The sequence below is a fragment of the Trachinotus anak genome, unplaced genomic scaffold (genome assembly GCF_046630095.1).
Source record: "Trachinotus anak isolate AG129_WGS33_773 ecotype Australia unplaced genomic scaffold, CSIRO_AGI_Tana_v1 ptg000001l, whole genome shotgun sequence".
NCBI classification, from domain to species: domain Eukaryota; kingdom Metazoa; phylum Chordata; class Actinopteri; order Carangiformes; family Carangidae; genus Trachinotus; species Trachinotus anak.
In genome coordinates, this window is record NW_027273852.1 from 24,564,563 (window position 1) to 24,585,570 (window position 21,008).

At 43.6% G+C, this 21,008-nt stretch overlaps 1 protein-coding gene across 1 annotated transcript; it reads right to left on the minus strand.

The window, feature by feature from the left end:
• Positions 1-1,813: 1,813 nt before the first annotated feature.
• LOC139625520 (exosomal polycystin-1-interacting protein-like) lies at positions 1,814-21,008 on the minus strand. The gene is made up of 3 exons (XM_071485568.1): positions 15,206-21,008; positions 13,377-13,531; positions 1,814-3,645 (listed from the first exon to the last, which is right to left on the minus strand). The coding sequence occupies exon 3, from the start codon at positions 3,601-3,603 to the stop codon at positions 2,869-2,871; it is 735 nt and encodes a 244-aa protein (XP_071341669.1). The 5' UTR covers positions 3,604-3,645; positions 13,377-13,531; positions 15,206-21,008; the 3' UTR covers positions 1,814-2,868.

Consider the following 21,008-nt stretch of genomic DNA (forward strand, 5'->3'; position numbering starts at 1 on the left):
AAATTCTGTGTAAATGCAGAGACCAGGTGGTTTCCCTGCTGAATGTGGATTGTTCCAAAGATCCTCAGAGCCACAGGACCTTTTCTACAGGAGAGACCTGGACCCAGCTTTTGTGGACCAGTCAGAGAGATCCAGTAACAACAGACTCTGACCTGGAGAGGCTCCCCAGATATCTCCTCATGTAGAAGTGTAGAGCATCATATTTAAACACAAACCACCAGTTAGATCTTTTTATTGAGACACAGAGAGACAGAAACAATCCAGTCCTGATCATCACAAACAAATAAGATCCAAAGTATATACAAATCAAACACAAGCTCTGTCTAAACACACCTGAAGACACACACCTAAAGGCACACGCGCCTGAAGGCACACACCTGTGGGTTACACACAACATCTGAATAATGAGACTGTTGAAAGAACATGATGGAGATCAGAGAGATGGACACAGAAAAAGAGAGTGATGTCAGACACCTAGTGATGTCATTGTCACCCTCACCATCTACGGCTCTGATGTGAATCACCAAAACAGGCTGGTGGAGGGGGTCTCACCCTGTAGACCAGGAAGCAGTGACTGAAGGTGGGAGTCAGTGGGTGAGAGGAGGTCCCAGACGTCCCGGTGTGCCCCTGTGCTGAATGCTGGGAACTCACAGAGTTCCCCCACTGAGAGAACCCACTGACAGAACCCACAGAAAGAAACCACAAAGAGAACCCACTGACAGAAGCCACTGAAGCTAACAATCCAGAGTCTGGTTAGGGTAACCCTAACCCTAACATGGATGTTACTTCTCACATGAACAAAGTCTCACACTGAGTCATAGTGACAGAGTCTTACTGACTGAGCAGCTGAGCTCCTCCTCCTCCTCCTCCTGCTCCTGGACCTGTCTGTTAAATATCAGCTCGCTCATCTCCCTCTCTCCCCCTCTCCTCCCTCTCACTCTGTCTCCCTCTCTCCTCTCTCTCCTCCCTCTCTCTCTATCCTCTCCCCCTCTCTCCTCTCCCTCTCACCCCCCCCCCCCCCCGCTGCCAACTTGGCCTGAGGCTGGTTAAACACTGCTCAGCTCCAGATAATCAGACTTGTTGTTTTGATCCAAACACACTGAGGCTTGTTGGATCTGGACCCTGGGACTCTGTTCACTGGGCGGCCATCTTAACCTGTTTCAAAACAACTTGTTTTATTAGGCCATCTGCAGTCAATAAAAGCAGCTGGAAAAACGCAGCTTCATAACAGGGAGCCCACTGTGCCTCCTCATCATCTCACAGTCCCCGTCTACAGGAAGACTGTCCTCTGCCTGTCTATCCTTGTGCTTTTACTACACTTTATTAAATATCCTCAACAAAGCAGCAGAGCCTCTGTCCCAGACTATACTGGAAGCCACTGATACAATGTATGAAGGGGGAGCTCATAGGAACAAGGTGAAAGGTCTGGACTGAGTGCTGAGTCCTTGAAGGCTCTTGATTCATGTTCTAGGAACCCAGAAATGAAAAGGGGTGCTGCTGGTGGTCCCCTTTGAGCTGGTGGTCCCCTCTGGTGGTCCCCTCTGAGCTAGAAAAACTTGTCCTGGTGTTAAGATGGGGACTGGATTCTAGTGTCACTGCAGCTTAGACCATATATAACATAGATCTGTCAAGTCTGGTCCTCAGCCTCCTCACTGAGCTGCTTCTGATGTTCTGATTGGATGAATCTGATGACACCTGATGATGATGATGATCATGATGAATGTCATACCTCTGTGGGAGCAGCTGTGTGATTTTCACTGTTCATACAACAACCAGATGATTCAGACAGGAAACAATTTCAGGCCAGATGTGGACACACAGTGATCTAACCATAGTAACCATCTACCTGGTGTGTGCACCGACAGCAGTGTTATGATGACATCAGTCTGACTGAACCATGTTAACATGTCCTCTTATATTTAAACACTGGGCTGGAGCTGTATAATCAAAACCTTTGATCTGGTCACTTTTTATTTGAAACGCCCTGTTACATCAGTCTGCTGTGCTAACAGAGCTAAATTGAGCTAATGGAGCTTAGCTGAGCTAACAGAGCTAAGATTAGCTAACAGAGTTAGGGTTAGTCTTAGGGTTAGATGAAGATGACAGAGCTAAGATTAGCTAACAGAGCTAAACTGAACTAACAGAGCTAAGCTGAGCTAACAGAGCTAAGCTAACCCTGTGGACAGAATAGGACAGTGTTTTAGGTTCTCCAGAGATCAGGTCTATGTTCTGCTGCTGAACCCTCACCACAGGAGACAGGATGTGCAGCCTGTTCTCAGTCTATCGGCTGGTTTCAGAATAACAACAGAATTAAAATCCCAGGTCGCACCACAATCTCAGACACCACATGGGGATGAATCCAGACTTTGACTACTGAGGGTCTGTGTCTGAGACATCTCACTACAACTCATTAAATATGTGGGCTGTAAAGTTAACCTCTTACTTCCTATAGAGGAGTCTTATTAAAGTGAGTTGCTGTGTCGAGGGAGTCAGACTGTGTATGAATCTATAAAAACTGTGCTGTATGTAGACATTAAGGTTACGAAATAATATTAATGCACATAAACACAATGTGTGCTGGTGGAGTGGAAGCACCAGAACAAAAAATTAGCACAAGAGCAAGGATCAGTCACTGTAGCTTTCTGTGTCACATGAGACATGAGGCCGCAGCTGGTCTGAGCAGGACCTGGTCTAGTGTTGGTGAGGGTCAGGACTGCAGAGATCTGAGAACAGAAATGAAGCCAAGTCTCTTGAAGAAAAAGCAGCTCTCATACAAACTGATGTATCCACATAGACTGGCGAGTAAAAGTGTCGAGCTGTGCTGAGTCTGGTCCCTGTGTACCAGACCCCTCTGCTCCCAGTGAGACCTTAGTAGACAAATGTGATGAGCAGTTTCTGCAGAGGCCCCCCAGGGTCCACGGGGTCACCAGGAGCAGAGGGTGGCAGAGCGAGGGGAGTGGCCAGGAGGGGGAAGTGCTGGGAGAGGATGGGAGCAGGTGGTCCCACAACACTGTATGCCTTCAGGGCAGAGAGTCCATTGAGCACAGCCACATCCAGGATGGTCAAGTGGAAGGAGGTGGAGAGGTCAAAGGTCAGGGCCTCCAGCTCCACTGCAGGGAGCAGTGTGATTTCCTGGGTGCGATAAGGAGCCTCTGGCGCCTCACTGTGGATCCTGAGGGTCCGCAGACCGAGCAGAGCCAGGTACTGACTGTGCATTGGTTTCACTCCACAGAAAGACAACTGCAAATGACCCACCATGCTCCTGTTCAGCAGCTCCTCCAAGACCCAAAGCTCCTTCACCCAGACGGTCAGCTGTCCGGGATCCCTGAGCCCAGCGAGTGGCAGCGCTGAGCGCAGGACGCTGTGGCACCTGCACAGAGAGTTGGCCAGAGCCTCATCACAGTCCTGCACAGGCGTGGAGCAGCTGCAGTTCCGCAGGTCGTGGCCTGGGCCACCGCTGTCGAACAACAGAGTGGTATTGACCAGCAGAGACGTATCAGGTGTGGGGGCGTCTGTCGTCTGGGTGATGGGGGTCAGGAGGAACAGCAACCACACAGAGCGTAGCAACAAGGCGGAGGAGGCTGTGTTTGGAGACATCTCCATGAGATCAAACAGACTACATCTTCACCAGGTGGAGCGAGCAGACTGTGAACACAGGACAGGTGAAGTTACCATGGGAACAGGCAGGAAGTGAGGTGATAACATTCACAAGAGGTGAACGGTCAGAGACTCTGTCACCGCATGCACACACACACACACACACACACACACACACACACACACACACACACACACACACACACACACACACACACACACACAAGCAGGTGATGTATGGTTTGATCAGCTGATTTCTGCCTGACCTGTAATAACCTCTGATCTGCATTGATCGTATTAATGAGTGTTCACTGTCATTAAAGTGGCCTTTTGTAAAATGTACTCAGTCACTCACACCATGGATGACTGTAAGGTCTGAGTCAGCAGCCCATTGACAGTCCTCTTAAAGCTGGAACATGGATCTTTTTTAATAATGTGCTTGATTTGGTCACCTGTCCGTGACGTCATGTCTCCTCTGTGCATGTGCAGTGTTGTGTTTTGTCTTGTCACACAATCTTTGGGTCCTGCTGGTTTTAACTTTATCTGCATAAAGCTCTTTCCTCTGATAATGGTTGCTCAGGGGTTAAACTGTGACTTGGCATTAACGCCTCTGCTCTGGGATCATGCTGCTATAAATACATGTGACTTCACTGTGGTTGTTCACAGTAGCAGCTGCCCTCCGTACACAGCCTGTCTCTCCATCCTCCGCTGTCTTACCTCACTGCTAATGTTAGTCACTGTCCGTCCAGCTGTTCCAGCGTCTGGCTCTCACACACATTAGTCACTCTCTCTCTCTCTCTCTCTCTCCATCTGTCTGTTCCTCTCTCTCCACCACTCCCTTTCACTGCCTCTCCTCTTCTTCCCTCCATCTCTGTAATCCCTGCACTGCGCTCCAGCTGCAGGACCGGATGCTGAACCAAGATGAAAACACATTCCCTGATACTCAGATGACAGTGTGGGGTTGATATCATTGATTCTGTGTCTAGTTATTCTAATTGTATGATTGTCCACAGAGCAGAGATGTTGTCTGAGCAATGACAGAAGAGGGAGACAGACAGAGTTCAGTGTTTGTTTGTGAGACAGACTGTGAGGTTGTTAAAGGAGAGGCTCAACACATTCCTCTGACATCATGCTGTAACGCAGACACCCACCCTAAACTTCCTCCCTCCACCTCTCTCAGTCACAGTCCCTCCCTCCCTCTCTCTCAGCTGCACACACTGAACTGAAGCAGTTTCTCTCCACAAACTTCTTTATACCTGTGCAGTGTTCAGAGACACTGAATTTGCCGCAGGTTAGCTTCTTAAACCTGTGATAAAACTCTTCTAATGGACAAACAGACATGTTTAAACACATCTGCAGGATATTATCATGTGTCTGTGTCACCTGAGGAACCTCAGTCCTCCACCAACTGCTCTGACTGCGTCTGTCTGCTGTCGGATGAGCAGGTGGAGGACAGAGGGTTTACACCCTCTCACAGGCCACAGCTGTGTGGCAGAATGCAGGCTGTGACATCATCAATTACAATGTCTGATGCCAATGTTGACGACAGCTGACAGTGTTTTGTTGGTTTTGTGTTGTTTAGTAACTCACAAAGGCCTCATGTTGACGTCATCTTGGCAAGTAAAACCCAACGTCTGCTAAAGATCAATTAGCCAACAAATTCAACATTTGTCCAATTAGCATCGTAAGCATTGTTAGCAATGTTTTTCTGACATTACACTGACGTCTGGGGTCAGCAGGGATGATTGAGCTTTTTTTAAAGTTATTTTTTCATCTTCATTATAGTGATAAGGGTGGCATGGTGGTGTAGTGACTAGCGCTGTTGCCTCACAGCAAGAAGGTTGGGGTTTGAACCCCGGGGCCTTTATGTGTGGAGCCCCCGTGTCTGCATGCGTTCCCTCTGGGTACTCAAACTTCCTCCCACAGTCCAAAGACATGCACATTAGGTTAATTGTTGACTCTGAATTGCCTGTAGGTGTGACTGGTTGTTTGTCTCTATATGTCAGCCCTGTGATAGACTGGTGTCCTGTCCAGGGTGTACCCTGCCCTCGCCCAGTGTCAGCTGGGATTGGCTCCAGCCCCCTGTGACAAGGTTTGGATAAGCGGTATAGATGATGGATGGATGTTATAGTGATATTGAGAGAGACACAGGGAAGTTTGTGGAGGGAGACGGGGGATGACATGCAGCCAAGGGCCATAGGCCAGACTTGGACCTGGGCTGCTGCAGCAAGGACTAAGCCCATAGGGTACGCTCTAATCCTGGTGAGCCACCGTGGCACCCCAGGATGATTTAACTTTTAAAGCATTTCCAGCAGGGAACTATAGCTTTTGGCTAATGTTACTCAAACAGGAGGAAATACTGCATTTGGTACTATTTTAGGTGGCGGATTAATACATATCTAGCATCTCTACACCTCTAGTGAAATTTTGGTGGCACCAGGACAGTGACAGGTCATGGATACACACACAACACTTGTTGGTCTTTTCATGTGATTTGTTGACAATAAGAAAAATTCAGAATATCATCAGACGTATTGTTGAAGGACAGATGTAAACATCTGTTCAGTAAACAAAGTGAGCCCTGTGACACACAGTGGGTGTGATCACTGACATCAGGTGTCTATTGGTGTAAGTGACACAATGTAAATAACATATAATGAAGAGGTTAACAGTTATATGACAGTGAATCAGTGTTTACTCTACAGACGTGTGTATAACCCTCTTTCAGGCATTGTCTTTACACAGTAGCAGCTGCTGAAGACCCCCCCCCCAGACATTTTTCTTGCATTAGGACTACAGCCGTTAGAATTTTAGTTCTAGTCCCAGTTAGCAGGCTGTAAAATAAAACTGGCTGATGTCCAGACCGCTGCTGTTAGTTTGGTCAGACAAGACAGAGAACAACTGTGTCCTGGTGATCAGAGAGAGCAGCAGCTTTCACTGGACACAAGACTGAAAGAGTTATGTTACATTACATTATGTTACAAAACGTCACAATACATTACGTTTCGTTACGATACATTACATTATGTTACATTATGATATGTTACATTATGTGAATATGAATAAACAAATAATTATAAATCTTTGAATATTTTATAATGTACATATATACTGTCTGGTGTTGTTGATGTCATTATGAGATATGTTCTTGTTTTTACAGATAAAGGACAATGTCTCTGTTATATCAGGATGAGCTGGTGTGTTGCTGTAATAAGAAAAACACCCTAATTTGGTAAATATAAAAATGATGATTCATAATGTTCTTGTTACAACAAGATATTTTTTTCTGTCACACAAAAAGCTCCAGAATGATCAGGTAATGTTTGATTATATTTATTTATTTTGGATTAGATTTACAAAACAGGTAAAACAGGTGAGATTTAAGTAGATGACTCTAAACTAGAGATGAGACGAGATAAAATAAGACTAGATTAGATCAGACTAGATCAGATGAGATCAGATGAGATCAAATTAGATTAGATCAGATTAAATCAGATCAGATCAGATCAGACTAGATCAGATCAGATCAAAACAGATCAGATTATTTTAGATTAGACTAGATCAGATCAGATGAGATCATCTCCCCCTCAGTTGTAATGACTTTATAAGCTTCTTTACAAATAAAATTGTCTCTGTTAGAGAAAGAATTCACCATCTCCTCCCCACAGCTGGCTCAGATGTACTGTCCAGCTCAACAGCCTCCACTGTAACTGATTTACATTTTGACTGTTTCTCTCCTGTAGATCTCTCTGAGCTCGCTTCAACAGTTCCTTCATCTAAATCATCGACTTGTCTTCTAGACCCCGTTCCAACAAGGCTGTTCAAAGAGGTTTTTCCTTTAATCAACACCTCTATATCAAGTCTGATTAACTTATCTTTATCAACTGCTTATGTACCGCAGGCTTTTAAAATTGCAGTAATTAAACCTCTACCTTGAGAAGGTCGTTGCAAACCAGTTATGTGATTATTTGCACAGGAATGGTTGGTTTGAAGATTTTCAGTCAGGTTTTAGAGTCCATCACAGCACAGAAACAGCTCTGGTTAAGGTTACCAATGATCTCTTCATAGCCTCAGACAATGGACTTGTCTCTATACTTGTCCTGCTAGATCTTAGTGCTGCATTTGACACCATGGATCATAAGATTCTATTACAGAGACTAGAACATATGGTTGGCATTAAAGGAACCGCACTAAACTGGTGTAAGTCATATCTGTCAGACAGACTCCAGTTTGTTCATGTTAATAATGACTCTTCTATCAACACTACAGTCAGTCATGGAGTTCCACAAGGTTCTGTGCTAGGACCAATACTTTTCATTCTATATATGCTTCCTCTAGGAAACATTATTAGGAGGCACTAGATAAATTTCCATTGTTACGCAGATGACACCCAGCTGTACTTATGCATGAAGCCAGATGAGGTTAACCAGGTAGCCAAGCTTCAGGTGTGTCTTAAGGACATAAAAACCTGGATGACCAGTAATTTCTTACTCTTAAATTCAGACAAACTGAAGTTATTGTAACCCAGTGACACCCAGCTGTACTTATGCATGAAGCCAGATGAGGTTAACCAGGTAGCCAAGCTTCAGGTGTGTCTTAAGGACATAAAAACCTGGATGACCAGTAATTTCTTACTCTTAAATTCAGACAAACTGAAGTTATTGTAATTGGCCCAAAACACCTCAGAGATACACTATGTGATAATATACTGACTCTGGATGACATCACCTTGGCCTCCAGTGCTACAGTCAGAAACCTTGGTGTCACTTTTGACCAGGACTTGTCCTTTACTTCACATATAAAGCAAGTCTCTAGGAAAGCCTTCTTCCACCAGCGCAATATTGCAAAAATCAGACCCATTCTGTGTCTAAAGGATGCTGAAAAGCTAGTTCATGCATTTGTTACCTCAAGACTGGACTACTGTAATTCTTTATTGTCAGGATGTCCCAAAAATGCAGTAAAAAGCCTCCAATTGATCCAAAACGTGGCAGCACGAGTACTGACAGGAACGAGGAAACGAGATCACATCTCTCCTGTGTTAGCTTCTCTGCATTGGCTCCCTGTAAAATCCAGGATAGAATTTAAAATCCTCCTCCTCACCTACAAAGCCATTAATGGTCAGTTACCATCGTACCTTGAAGAGCTTATAGTTCCCTGTTTTCCCAATAGGACACTTTGCTCTCTAAATGCAGGTCTACTTGTGGTTCCCAGAGTTTGTAAGAGCAGAATGGGGGGCAGAGCCTGCAGCTATCAGGCTCCTCTCCTGTGGAACCAGCTCCCAGTGTGGGTTCGGGAGGCAGACACCCTCTCTACCTTTAAGATCAGGCTTGTAGAACCCGATAATGTAATAAATCCCTGATAATGTAATAACTTCTCAATAATGTAATAAAGTGCATTTCCCAATAATGTAATACACTCTTAACCAATAATGTAATAAAGTATTACATTAACGGGAGGTTATTACATTATCAGGTTAGCCTTCATTTCAAGGGACCTGATAATGTAATAATACTCCAATAATGTAATAATTTAACAGGAGATCACCCATTACTTGGTTTCAAGTGGTGTGTTCAAGGTTATATTTCTGTGTAAGTGACACAAGCTCCAGAGCGCCACCAACAGGTCAAAGTTGGACATGCATGAATGGTTAACTTTGACCCGTTCATCCGTTTTCACAAACGATGTATCACTGGAGCCCTTGTGCCAAGCCGAGGTAAACGCATCCTTAATGTCTTTTTCCGCCATATTGGATTTCCACCATCTTTGATTTGATCAAAAACCTTTAGAAGGCCTCTCTTGTCACAAATTTTGTCTAATCTTCTTGAAACGTCGCCCAGGTGATATTCAGACCATGACACACAAATGCATTCAGCATCTTCTTCAAATTCAAAGGCGCTTAGCCGTGACAGCCAATCAAACTTGACATTGAGGTCGCCAAACATGAAGTAAGCCCATTTCTCAGCAACCCTTTAACATATCTCAACCAAACTTGGTATATAGACTCATGACATCATCCTGGGGACACCCAAAACATCTGGTGACCTTTGACCTCTAGGGGGACACATATTCTGTCCAATCTTAATGAAACTTATCGTATGATCTTCAGACCAAGCTGAACAAATGTGTCAAACAGATTCTTCTCAAATTTAAAAACAGCTTGGCTGTGACGGCCAACCAAATACGACAGCATGGCTGCAAAACATGGTCCATAGATTCATGACATCATCCTGGGGATACCACAAAAAAGTGTGACCTTTGACCTCGGGGGGCACTGTGTTTAAACTGCTTTCTCTTCACATATGTGGATTTTAAACATATTTACTTTTTATACTTATTATACTTTAAATGTCTGCTTATACTGTCAGACTTCCACATACAGTTTCTAAACGAAAACAGAATTTTGCTGCCATTTTGAAAGTTGTTAAAATAACATTATCCATTTTCACACGTGAAACTTGTTTAAAGTGCTGACGTAGTTCTATCTTGTTGCCATGGTTACTCTGGCCTATTGTTGCTTGACCCCTTCATTGCTGCTTGCAGCTATATTACTATTATTGTCTTTAACAATAGTAATATAGCTATATTGTCTATGGCAGCTTTTAGATCCAAATTGTAAAAGGGTAAGAAAGTAGACACATTTACCTGATGAAAGTATGATTATTCTTTGCACTAAGATTCATGTCTGATCTTTGAGTATCCTGGTGTTAAACTTAAACTCTTACTGACATTAATAATAATAATAATAATACATTTATTAGATTTGTAAAGCACTTTTCATCAAATAAATGATCTCAAAGTGCTAACAATGGACAATGTAAAAAAAAATCATAAAACAAAAAAACAAAAACATTCATTCATTTATTCATTCATACACATTCATACACATTCTCATTAAACCTGCTTTGACAAAAACCTGGTCTCAACCAGCCTTGCTGCCATCCACTGCCCCTTCATCATTGCTTGCAGCTGTTATATGTTTTTTGAACGGATTATTTTGTATTTCAAACTACAGTATATGTAACTATATACTTGTGCTTCGTGGCTTTCAGAACATTTTCACATAATCAACAGCAATATTACGCTACATAGTACTGCTCAAACAGTGCAGTAACACTTTACTTTTTACTTAGAACATAGGTTGGCAGTGGACTCCGAATGCAACAATTTTGTATTTGTTAATTAAAATAAAATGTATTTAAATGTATTTAAATTAATTAAATTAGAATGCCAATATCTCCTCATTTGCTTAGGGTTGTGTGATTTCACTATATGCTGGATTATTATAGTAAAAATGAAGGAAAGACAAGCATGGCTAGCATGATTACTTCTGTCCTGTTATTAGCATTAGCCTAATGTAAATCCTAAAAGTATGTTGGTTTGATATTATGTTATTTTCAAATCCTTGATATTATGTTCTTTACAACTTCACAACTTTATAACCTATTAATGTCCATAATTGTTGAGTTTAAAATTTGAGATGATGTAACACAATACCATTTGAAATGATCATGATCCAAGCCAGAAAAACTGTATGTAGAAGTAGCTTTGAGGTAGAATAGAGCTCCATCTAGTGGTGATATACTGAACTGGTGTATAATCCATAATCCAATAGCAAATAGACAATGTATTATCATTATTGAATACTGATAATTATTATTATATGAAATAACTTCACTAACCAAAGCTTCATTTGCCCTCCATGTTTTAGAAGATAGACTAATTGAAGCAAATATAGAATATAAAACAAATTTTAATTGGCTGTCACGGCTAAGCGCCTTTGAATTTGAAGAAGATGCTGAATGCATTCGCGTGTCATGGTCTGAATATCACCTGGGCGACGTTTCAAGAAGATCAGACAAAATTTGTGACAAGAGAGGCCTTTTAAAGGTTTTTGATCAAATCAAAGATGGTGGAAATCCAATATGGCGGAAAAAGACATTAAGGATGCTCCAGTGATACATCGTTTGTGAAAACGGATGAACGGGTCAAAGTTAACCATTCATGCATGTCCAACTTTGACCTGTTGGTGGTGCTCTGGAGCTTGTGTCGCTTACACTGAAATATAACCTTGAACACACCACTTGAAACCAAGTAATGGGTGATCTCCTGTTAAATTATTACATTATTGGAGTATTATTACATTATCAGGTCCCTTGAAATGAAGGCTAACCTGATAATGTAATAACCTCCCGTTAATGTAATACTTTATTACATTATTGGTTAAGAGTGTATTACATTATTGGGAAATGCACTTTATTACATTATTGAGAAATTATTACATTATCAGGTTTTATTACATTTTCAATCCACTCAAGTGAAATTTTTTATTACATTATTGGGGTCATTACATTATCGGGGATTTATTACATTATCGGGTTCTACAAGGCTTAAAACTGTCCTCTTTGATAAAGCTTATAGTTAGGGCTGGCTCGGGTATGTCCTGAACCATCCCTATGCTGCTATAGAGCTAGACTGCTGGGGGATTCCCATGATTCACCATTTACATGCCATTAACTTTGTATTCTTTTTCTCTCCCATAGTTTGTGCTTCTCCTCTCTCTCCCTCTCTCTGTCCTCATTCTGCAGGTCTCTCTGCCTCTGGAGCAGCAGGATCCAGATCCACCACTACTCATCATTACTATTAACCACTGTTATCTGTCATTATTATTGATAACACCATCACCTACACAGCTGTTCCTGGTCTCTCTCTCTCTCTTTTCTCCTCTCTCCTCCCCCCACTCACCCTTTTTTATCTCCTCCTAAACCCAACTGGTCGAGGCAGGCAGCCACATCCCCTGAGCCCGGTTCTGTTGGAGGTTTCTTCCTGTTAAAGGGAGTTTTTCCTCCCCCCTGTCGCCAAGCGCTTGCTCTTTGTGGGAACTGTTGGGTTTTTCTCTGTAACAAAGTAAGGTCTTGACCTTACCCTGTAAAGTGCCTTGAGATAATGTATATCATGATTTGGTGCTATACAAATAAAACTGAATTGAACTGAATTGAATTGAATCAGGTTAGATTAGACTAGATCAGACTGGACTAGATTATTTGTTTATTTTTCCTCTAGAATGAAATCGCCATGGTTACAGTAATAACCACCTGTAAGGTTAGGGGAACTTTATCCTCATGGTTACAGCAATAACCACCTATTATGTTAGAGGAGCTTCATCGTCATGGTTACAGTAATAACCACCTGCTGGTCAGACATGAGAAATAAACTGCCTTCCTCTGTATCAGCTTCACTCAGGTCAGTTATATTCTTCATTTTATGTCTTTAAACATTCTGAGACATTAATATTTTTCTGATCGTGGTAGAGAATTTCTTTACTGAGCCACAGACAGGTTCTTTTTATCCAGGACCTGGATAAAAAGAACCTGTCTGTCCTGTGAAAGAACCAGAGGACTGGACACACTGTTAAACCAACAGAGCTCATGTACGTGATTTGGGTGAATTAAAAATAAAAGCAGTAAAATAGAGTGGGTGGCGATGTTCCAGGCAATGGACTAACAGTTCATTTTCCCATCAGGCAGTGGGAGCAGAATGAGGTTTTCAGATGACATCACATCTCAGCCGTCTGCAGGCTTTTCTGTGATTTCAGCTGCCACAAGTTTCTCAGTACAGAATTATAAACTGAATCATTTACCACAGCAGATCTATGTCTGCTGCTGAAGAACACCATAGCATGAAAATCCTCATTTACATGAAGAGAGAGAAACCAGCAGCATGTCCCCTCTATGTAGCAGAGAAACATGTCCTCTACAGGACAGCACATGTAGCATACTTACGAGGACGGCTCAGTGCTGCTTATGGTGGCATGCTGCTGTCGTCTGGCTCTAGGCAGGTCAGTCCAGGCTCCTCATGTGGTGAGAGCAGCAGCAGCTTCCACATCTGTCTGCAGGTCGACTGGAAAACCTCTGTGAGTCTGGAAGCACAGTGACGTCTGGATAGAGCGAGAGGGAGGGACAGAGGGGGAGGGAGAGAAACACAGAGCTCTTACTTCCTGGACACTGGACAGACCCTTCTCCTCAGGAGTGACAGCATGGCAGTCAGACGCTCCCTTGACTTTCCCCTCATCTTTCCTCCCATTCCCTCTCTCCTCAGACACACTCTCCTCCCACTTTGGGACCCGCCTCTCATTTTAGAGGCAGGGACCCCCCCCCCCCCCACCAACAGATATTAGATTATACCTCCATCTTGTGGCTCAAAGTATTACTACACCACTAAGTAAGGCTGGAGCAGGTCTGTATGCCTGTGGGGAGCTTTGAATTACATACATTAGTGACACCCATGCACTCATTCATGCTTCAGCAGCCATCTGGATTACTGTGACTGTAACCTCCAACACAGTGAGGTTCCACAGAGGAGAAAAACATTCTCCTCTCACTGCCCTGGATACCAGTGGTGTACCTGACACCCAACTATACCTGACACCCAGATATACCTGGAATGGAATTATGAATCAAGAGTGAAAACCAGATACACAAACAAGTAAACAGTGTTAGCGCTGGAGCTATTATTTACTTCTAAATACCATATGAGCTTTGAATAAACCAAAATGTCTCAATTTTTACAAGTGTACATGAAATTATGATAATGAACTTAACATACAACATAGTTATTACAATAGCCTGTATTCTCTTTGAGCCAATATCAGTTTCAAATCAGGCGAGCACACATTACATCTCAGCAATTACAACATATGTCTTACAAAGTTCACAAAAGCATCCTCCTCACAAATATCACCAAATACGATCTGAACATGAAGTTACAGGACACAGACACAGATGATGCTGTCACAGGCTCAAACCACAGGATGGCAGTAGATGAGATACATGTCTGCCCCTTGGACTGGGGAGAAAATGTCTGCTTTCAGATCACATGAGAAGTACTTCCTGTTAAAACAAAACCACCACTAGAAGGTGCTAAAACACCACTGAATAAACTCACAAGCTTGGGGCAGAACAGTCACCTTCAGTCAGTTCATCGTGATATCAATATCAAAATCTCCTCGTCATCACTGACCCCCACCAAGGTCATGAGAAATCTGGTGTCATGTTTAAGGACCAGTTCTCCCTCTCTTACCAGGTTGTCTGTGTCTCCTGGTCCTGACTCTTCTGTACAACATCATTAATATCAGGTCTGACCTGACTCAGTCCTGCACCTAGATCCTGGTACTGTCTCACCTTTTCTGACAGGGCTTCCCTTCACTCACAGTGAAACCCTTACAGATGGTCCAGAATGCAACAGCCTGGTCTGGACCTCCACTAACTCCCCCTAACCCTAAACCAGATCCAGTGTCTGATGCTGCCTTCAGAGAGACTTCTGGGTCTGAGCTCAGCCATTCAGCCCGATGCTCCTTCTCCTCCACTGTGTTCCTCTAATGAATGTGGTCTGTCATCATCATCCCTGCACACAGACAGTCTCAGTCCAGACTGTTCTGGTCTGTGGTTCCCTGATGGTGGAACCAGCTCCTGAAGTTTATCAGAACAGGGGCATCCCTCTCTATCTTCAAGACCCTGTTGAAGACTCATCTTCAGAGAGAACCTCCTCTGCTAACACCTTTAACACCCTAACATGTCTAGCTCTGACTCTGACTTTCAGTTCATTTCTTTACCTGATCTCCTTCACTGACGAAACAGATGTAGAACTGAGTCCTGACAAAAAGGTCTCTGCTGATGATGAGACTGTGAGCTGATGGACTCATTCATATCTGCACAGCAACAGCTGCTGTTGGTAGAAACACAGACGAGAAGCAGGGCAGATGGAAATTCTGGCTCTTGTTACTCTGAGGGAGTGAGATCACTTCTTGTTGGGTTCCCATGTTGGCGAGGACAGACAAGATGGCAGCCAGGGCTGGAGCTGCTGCACCAGAACGCCCAGTATTCTCAGAACCATGAAGCTGGGTGGAGGCATAGAGTACAGCTGGTGCATTACTTTCTGAGATAGGGTTAATTTATTTATTCAGTACACACACAGGCAATTCACAGTACGTCACACAATAAAAAGAACGATCACAGAGTTTAAGTGTGTCAGTGACAGTGTCTTTACACAGATGAGCTTTAACAAGTAAACTGCTATTACACTACCACACAGTCTTTTTATTGGATGCTAATCAGCATTCAGCATCATGCTAACAACACATGAGTAAAATGGTAAATCTGGTAGGGAGAGTGGTGTAGCATGACGCTAACATCTGAAACAAACCTCACATAAAATCATTACACCTGTGACTGTGCATGGATTAAATAGAGGAGGATAATGTGGTGTTAAGTGAGCTTCAGAGGGCATGGTGGGTTAGCTTTAGCTAGTTAGGCTAGCTACTTCACCTTGTTTCCAGTCCATTCAAAGCTAAGCTAACTGGCTGCTAGCAGTGAGTGGTCAGCAGTTTGTAAGAATTCAATAACTTGCCTGTCCCCTGAAACCAGAACCTGACGACAGGGTTTAAAGATAGTTGCTATAAAATCACCATGACAACAATATTTATCAGACAGCAGCTGTAAAAACAGAAAGAACCACATTGTGTAAAAAGGCTCATTCCATGAAATTTGGGTCTCCAACCTTTTTTTCTTTTATTTATTTTTTTGGGCCTTTTATGCCTTTATTATAGATTAGTGGAGATTGACAGGAAAGGGGGTAGAGAGAGGGGAATGACATGCAGGAAAGAGTCCGACCAGTCAGGAGTCGAACTGGTAACTGCCTGCTAAGAGTGTCTTGCGCTCAGATGGCACGCACCCTAAGCACTCGACTACCGGACATAGAATGTCACCTCCCTGGTGGGGAAGGAGCCTGAGCTGGTGCAGAAGGTAGAGCAGTACCAACTAGATATAGTTGGGCTCACCTCTAGACACAGCAGGAGCTCTAGAACCAAAATCCTGGAGAGGGGCTGGACTCTCCCCTTTTCTAGAATTACCCACGGTGATAGACGCCGGGTGGGTGTGGAGATACTCACAAGCCCCCAGTGGAGCACCATGGTGTTGGAGTTTTCCTTGGCAAATGAGAAGGTTGCCTCTCTGTAACTGAGAGTTGGTGAGAGGATGGCCCTGACTGTTGTGTGTGCCTGTGCACCAAACAGCAGTTCAATCTCTGGGAGCTGTCCTGGAAGGGGTTCCGCCTGGGACTCTATAGTTCTGTTGGGGGTCTTAAAAACCATTGTGGCCAGCGATAGAGAAACCTGGAGGGGCGTGGCCTCCCTGATCTGAACCCAAGTGGTGTTTTGTTATTGGACTTCTGTACTAGTCATAGTTTGGCCATAACAAACACCATGTTTGAAAATAAGGTAGCTCATAATTGTACTTGGTACCAGAGTACCTTAGGGCAAGATCAGTGATCGACTTTGTGGTCGTGTCATCAGGTCTGTGGCTGTATGTTTTGGACACTTAGGCAAAGAGAGGGGCAGAGCTGTCAAGTGATCACCACCTGGTGGTGAGTTGGATCACATAGCAGGGAAGGCTGCTGGACAGGCCTGGTAAATCAAAATGTGTAGTGAGGGTGAAATAGGAGCGTGAAGGCCCCTGTCCGTGAAGTCCTCAACTTGCCAAGGCTGACCCTTGTCTTTGATCCTGTTTGTGATATTCATGAACAGGATCTCAAGGGACAGCCAAGCCAAGGAGTGTGTCTGCTTTGGGAACCTCAGAATTGCATCTTTTCAATTTTGCAAACTCTTGTAGATGATGTGGTTCTGTTGGCTTCTTCATAATATGACCTCCAATGCTCACTGGGACGGTTTGCATGAAAATCAGCACCTCCAAGTCTGAGGCCATGGTTCTCAGCTGGTAAATGGTGGACTGCTCCCTCTAGGTTGGGGGAGACACTGTCCCAAGTGAAGGAGTTCAAGTATCTTAGGGTCTTGTTCATGAGTGAGGGAAGGATAAAGCAGCAGATCGACAGGTGGATCAGTGTAGCTTCAGCAGTTTTGTGGACCTTGTACGTCAAGTACATTGTACATACAGTGCATCCGGAAAGTATTCACAGTGCTTCACTTTTTCCACTTTTTGTTATGTTACAGTCTTATTCCAAAATGGATTAAATTAATTTTTTTACCTCAATATTCTGCACACAATACCCCATCATGACAAAGTGAAAGAGGTTTGCTTGAAACTTTTGCAAATTTATTAAAAATAAAAAACTAAAATATAACATATACATAAGTATTCACAGCTTTTGCTCAATACTTTGTTGAAGCACCTTTGGCAGCAATTACAGCCTCAAGTCTTTTTGAGTATGATGCTACAAGCTTGGCACACCTATTTTTGAGCAGTTTCTCCCATTCTTCTTTGCAGAACCTCTCAAGCTCCATCAGGTTGGATGGGGAGCGGGTTCAAGTCTGGGCTCTGGCTGAGCTGCTCAAGGACATTCACAGAGTTGTCCCGAAGCCACTCCTTTGTTATCTAGGCTGTGTGCTTAGTGTCGTTGTCCTGTTGGAAGATGAACCTTCGCCCCAGTCCGAGGTCCAGAGGGCTCTGGAGCAGGTTATCATCAAGGATGTCTCTGTACATCTCTGCATTCATCTTTCCCTCAACCCTGACTAGTCCCCCAGTTCCTGCTGCCAAAAAAGTCCCCACAGCATGATGCTGTCACCACCATGCCTCACTATAGGGATGGTATTGGCCAGGCATGACGCTTGGCATTCAGGTCAAAGAGTTCAATCTTTGTTTCATCAGACCAGAGAATTTTGTTTCTCATGGTCTTAGAGTCCTTCAGGTGCCTTTTGGCAAACTCCAGGCGGGCTGTCATGTGCCCTTTACTGAGGCGTGGCTTCCGTCTGGCCACTCTACCATACAGGGCTGATTGGTGGAGTGTTTCAGAAATGGTTGTCCTTCTGGAAGGTTCTTTCTCCACAAAGCAATGCTGGAGCACTGTCAGAGTGACCATAGGGTTCTTGGTCACCTCCCTGACTAAGGCCCTACTGCCCCAATCGCTCAGATTGGCCTGGTGGCCAGCTCTAGGAAGAGTCCTGGTGGTTCCAAACGTCTTCTATTTATGGATGATGGAGGCCACTGTGCTCATTGGGACCTTCAATGCTGCAGAAAATTTTCTGTACCCTTCCCCAGATCTGTGCCTCAATACAATACTGTCTCAGAGGTCTACAGACAATTTCTTGGACTTCATGGCTTGGTTTGTGCTTTGACATGCACTGTCAACTATGGGACCTTATATAGACAGGTGTGTGCCTTTCCAAATCATGTCCAATCAACTGAATTTACCACAGGTGGACTCCAATCCAGTTGTAGAAACATCTGAAGGATGATTAGTGGAAACAGGATGCACCTGAGCACAATTTTGAGTGTCATGGCAAAGGCTGTGAATACTTATGTGCATGTGATTTTTTTTGTTTGTTTTTATTTTTAATATATTTGCAACAATTTCAAGCAAACTTTTTACACTTTGTAATTATGGTATTGTGTGTAGAATTTTGAGGTAAAAAATGAATTTAATCCATTTTGCAATAAGGCTAACATAACAAAATGTGGAAAAAGTGAAGTGCTGTGAATACTTACCAGGTTCACTGTATCTCCCTTGTGGTGAGGTGGATAAGGCTAATGACATTCATACGGGAGACTGGGGTTTGACTCCAGGTCCCCAACAAAAGTCAAACAGAAAAGATATCTCCACAGTCCAGCTCCTCACCACCCGGGAATGATTTACTTAATGAAGTACCAACACCAAGAATATTTTTACCAAGGACTTATTTTAGCATTTTTTTTAATATACCAGGTCCTCTTGTGCCCACGTGATTGCGGATACGAGCGACTGAAATGGATTTCCTCTGAAGAGTGGCTTGGCTCAGCCTTAGAGATAAGGTGAAGAGCTCACACATCCAGAGGGAGCTCAGAGTTGCTGCTCTTTCACATCAAAAGGAGCCAGCTGAGGTGGTTAGGGCATCTGGTAATGATGCCTCCTGGGCGCCTTCCTTTGGAGGTTTTCTGGGCATGTCCAACTAGGAGGAGGCCCTGGGGCATACCCAGAACTCACTGGAGGGATTATATATATCCCATCTGGCCTGGGAATGCCTTGGGATCCCCCAGGAGTAGTTGGAAACCATTGCTGGGGAGAGAGATGTCTGGAATTCCCTGCTTAGCCTGCCGCCACTGTGCCAGATAAATGGAAGAAAATGGATTGATGGATGGATGGAAAATACAATTGAATAATAGAGTTACATTTTTTTAACTGCTTTTTGTTAATAAATATTGGATAAACCTGTTTTTGGTTTTAGGTGCATAAACCTTTCCCTCTTCATGTGTTAATTCAATTAAAAAAAACATATTTGGGTGAAATCGTGATTTATGTGAGTCCATATGTTCCCTGTGATACTGATGTATGTGATATATGCAATATAAATAAAGATGGGCGGAGCCTCTGTGACATCAGCCACAGATTTCTAAGCTCAGAGTGAGCTGCTCCACCGTCACCATCATGGCAGTGCCTGATTCCGCCCCTATCTCCTGGCTAATCCAAACATGGTCAAAGAGGTGGGTTGGAGCTGGGTACATATGCTTACCCACCTGTCACTCAAAGAGGCCATGCCCTCAATCCTCCATACCTTTAGTCTTTAATAAAATGCAAGTAGGTGAGTTATACAAAATTCAGCCTGTACAGTTGTCATGAAGGAGGAAATTAGCTCTAGAGACTAAAACTGTTTTTGTAACAGGCTGTAAACATGTTTATTTCTGCTTTATAGTTAAACATTTTAACATGGGAGTCTATAGGGACTGACTCACTGTTGGAGCCAGACTCTAGTGGTCATTAGAGGAACTGCAGTTTCTAGCTCTTCACTGTTGATGCTTCATATTTCAGTGGGAGGTTGATGCCATGGATGTACTATTAGAACAGGATGCTGGATCTAAAAATGGCACTGATTCAGTCCAATATGAATTCTCACCTGGTGTTACACAATTTCACTGACACTGACTCTGAACGATACTCACACACTCACCCACACAAGTTTCAGCACACAGGCTTATTTCTTGGAAATGGCAGAATTCATATTGTAGTCCCTCTAATTCTCAGAATTGGCAAGACAGGAAACCACACACACACACACACACACACACACACACACACACACACACAGCAGTGAAGCAATGAGCTCCACCCTGAGGAGACTTTGTGTAATGTTCAGTGGTATTTGATTAAATACTGGACAAACTGGTGGCATTGAAAAGTTAGGAGAACATGACCACACATGACATGCGAGGTCAACATTAAATCTGATCACCATGGGACCATCCTCTGGTCTATCCTCACCCTCCTTTTTAAAAACTCTTGCTCTGCAGAATTGATCGTGAAAACTTCATCTTCTTCAACCCTCATCTCTGGGGGAACGAGCTGAAACTCCACAGGCTCACTTCATCAGACAAGGCCACACTTTTCTCTACCCCCTCTGTAATCATGGCAACTCAGTTTGTTTTATTAGTAAG

Coding starts and splice junctions, on each gene's coding strand:
- LOC139625520 (XM_071485568.1), bottom strand. CDS start 3,603: ATGGAGATGTCTCCAAACACAGCCTCCTCCGCCTTGTTGCTACGCTCT.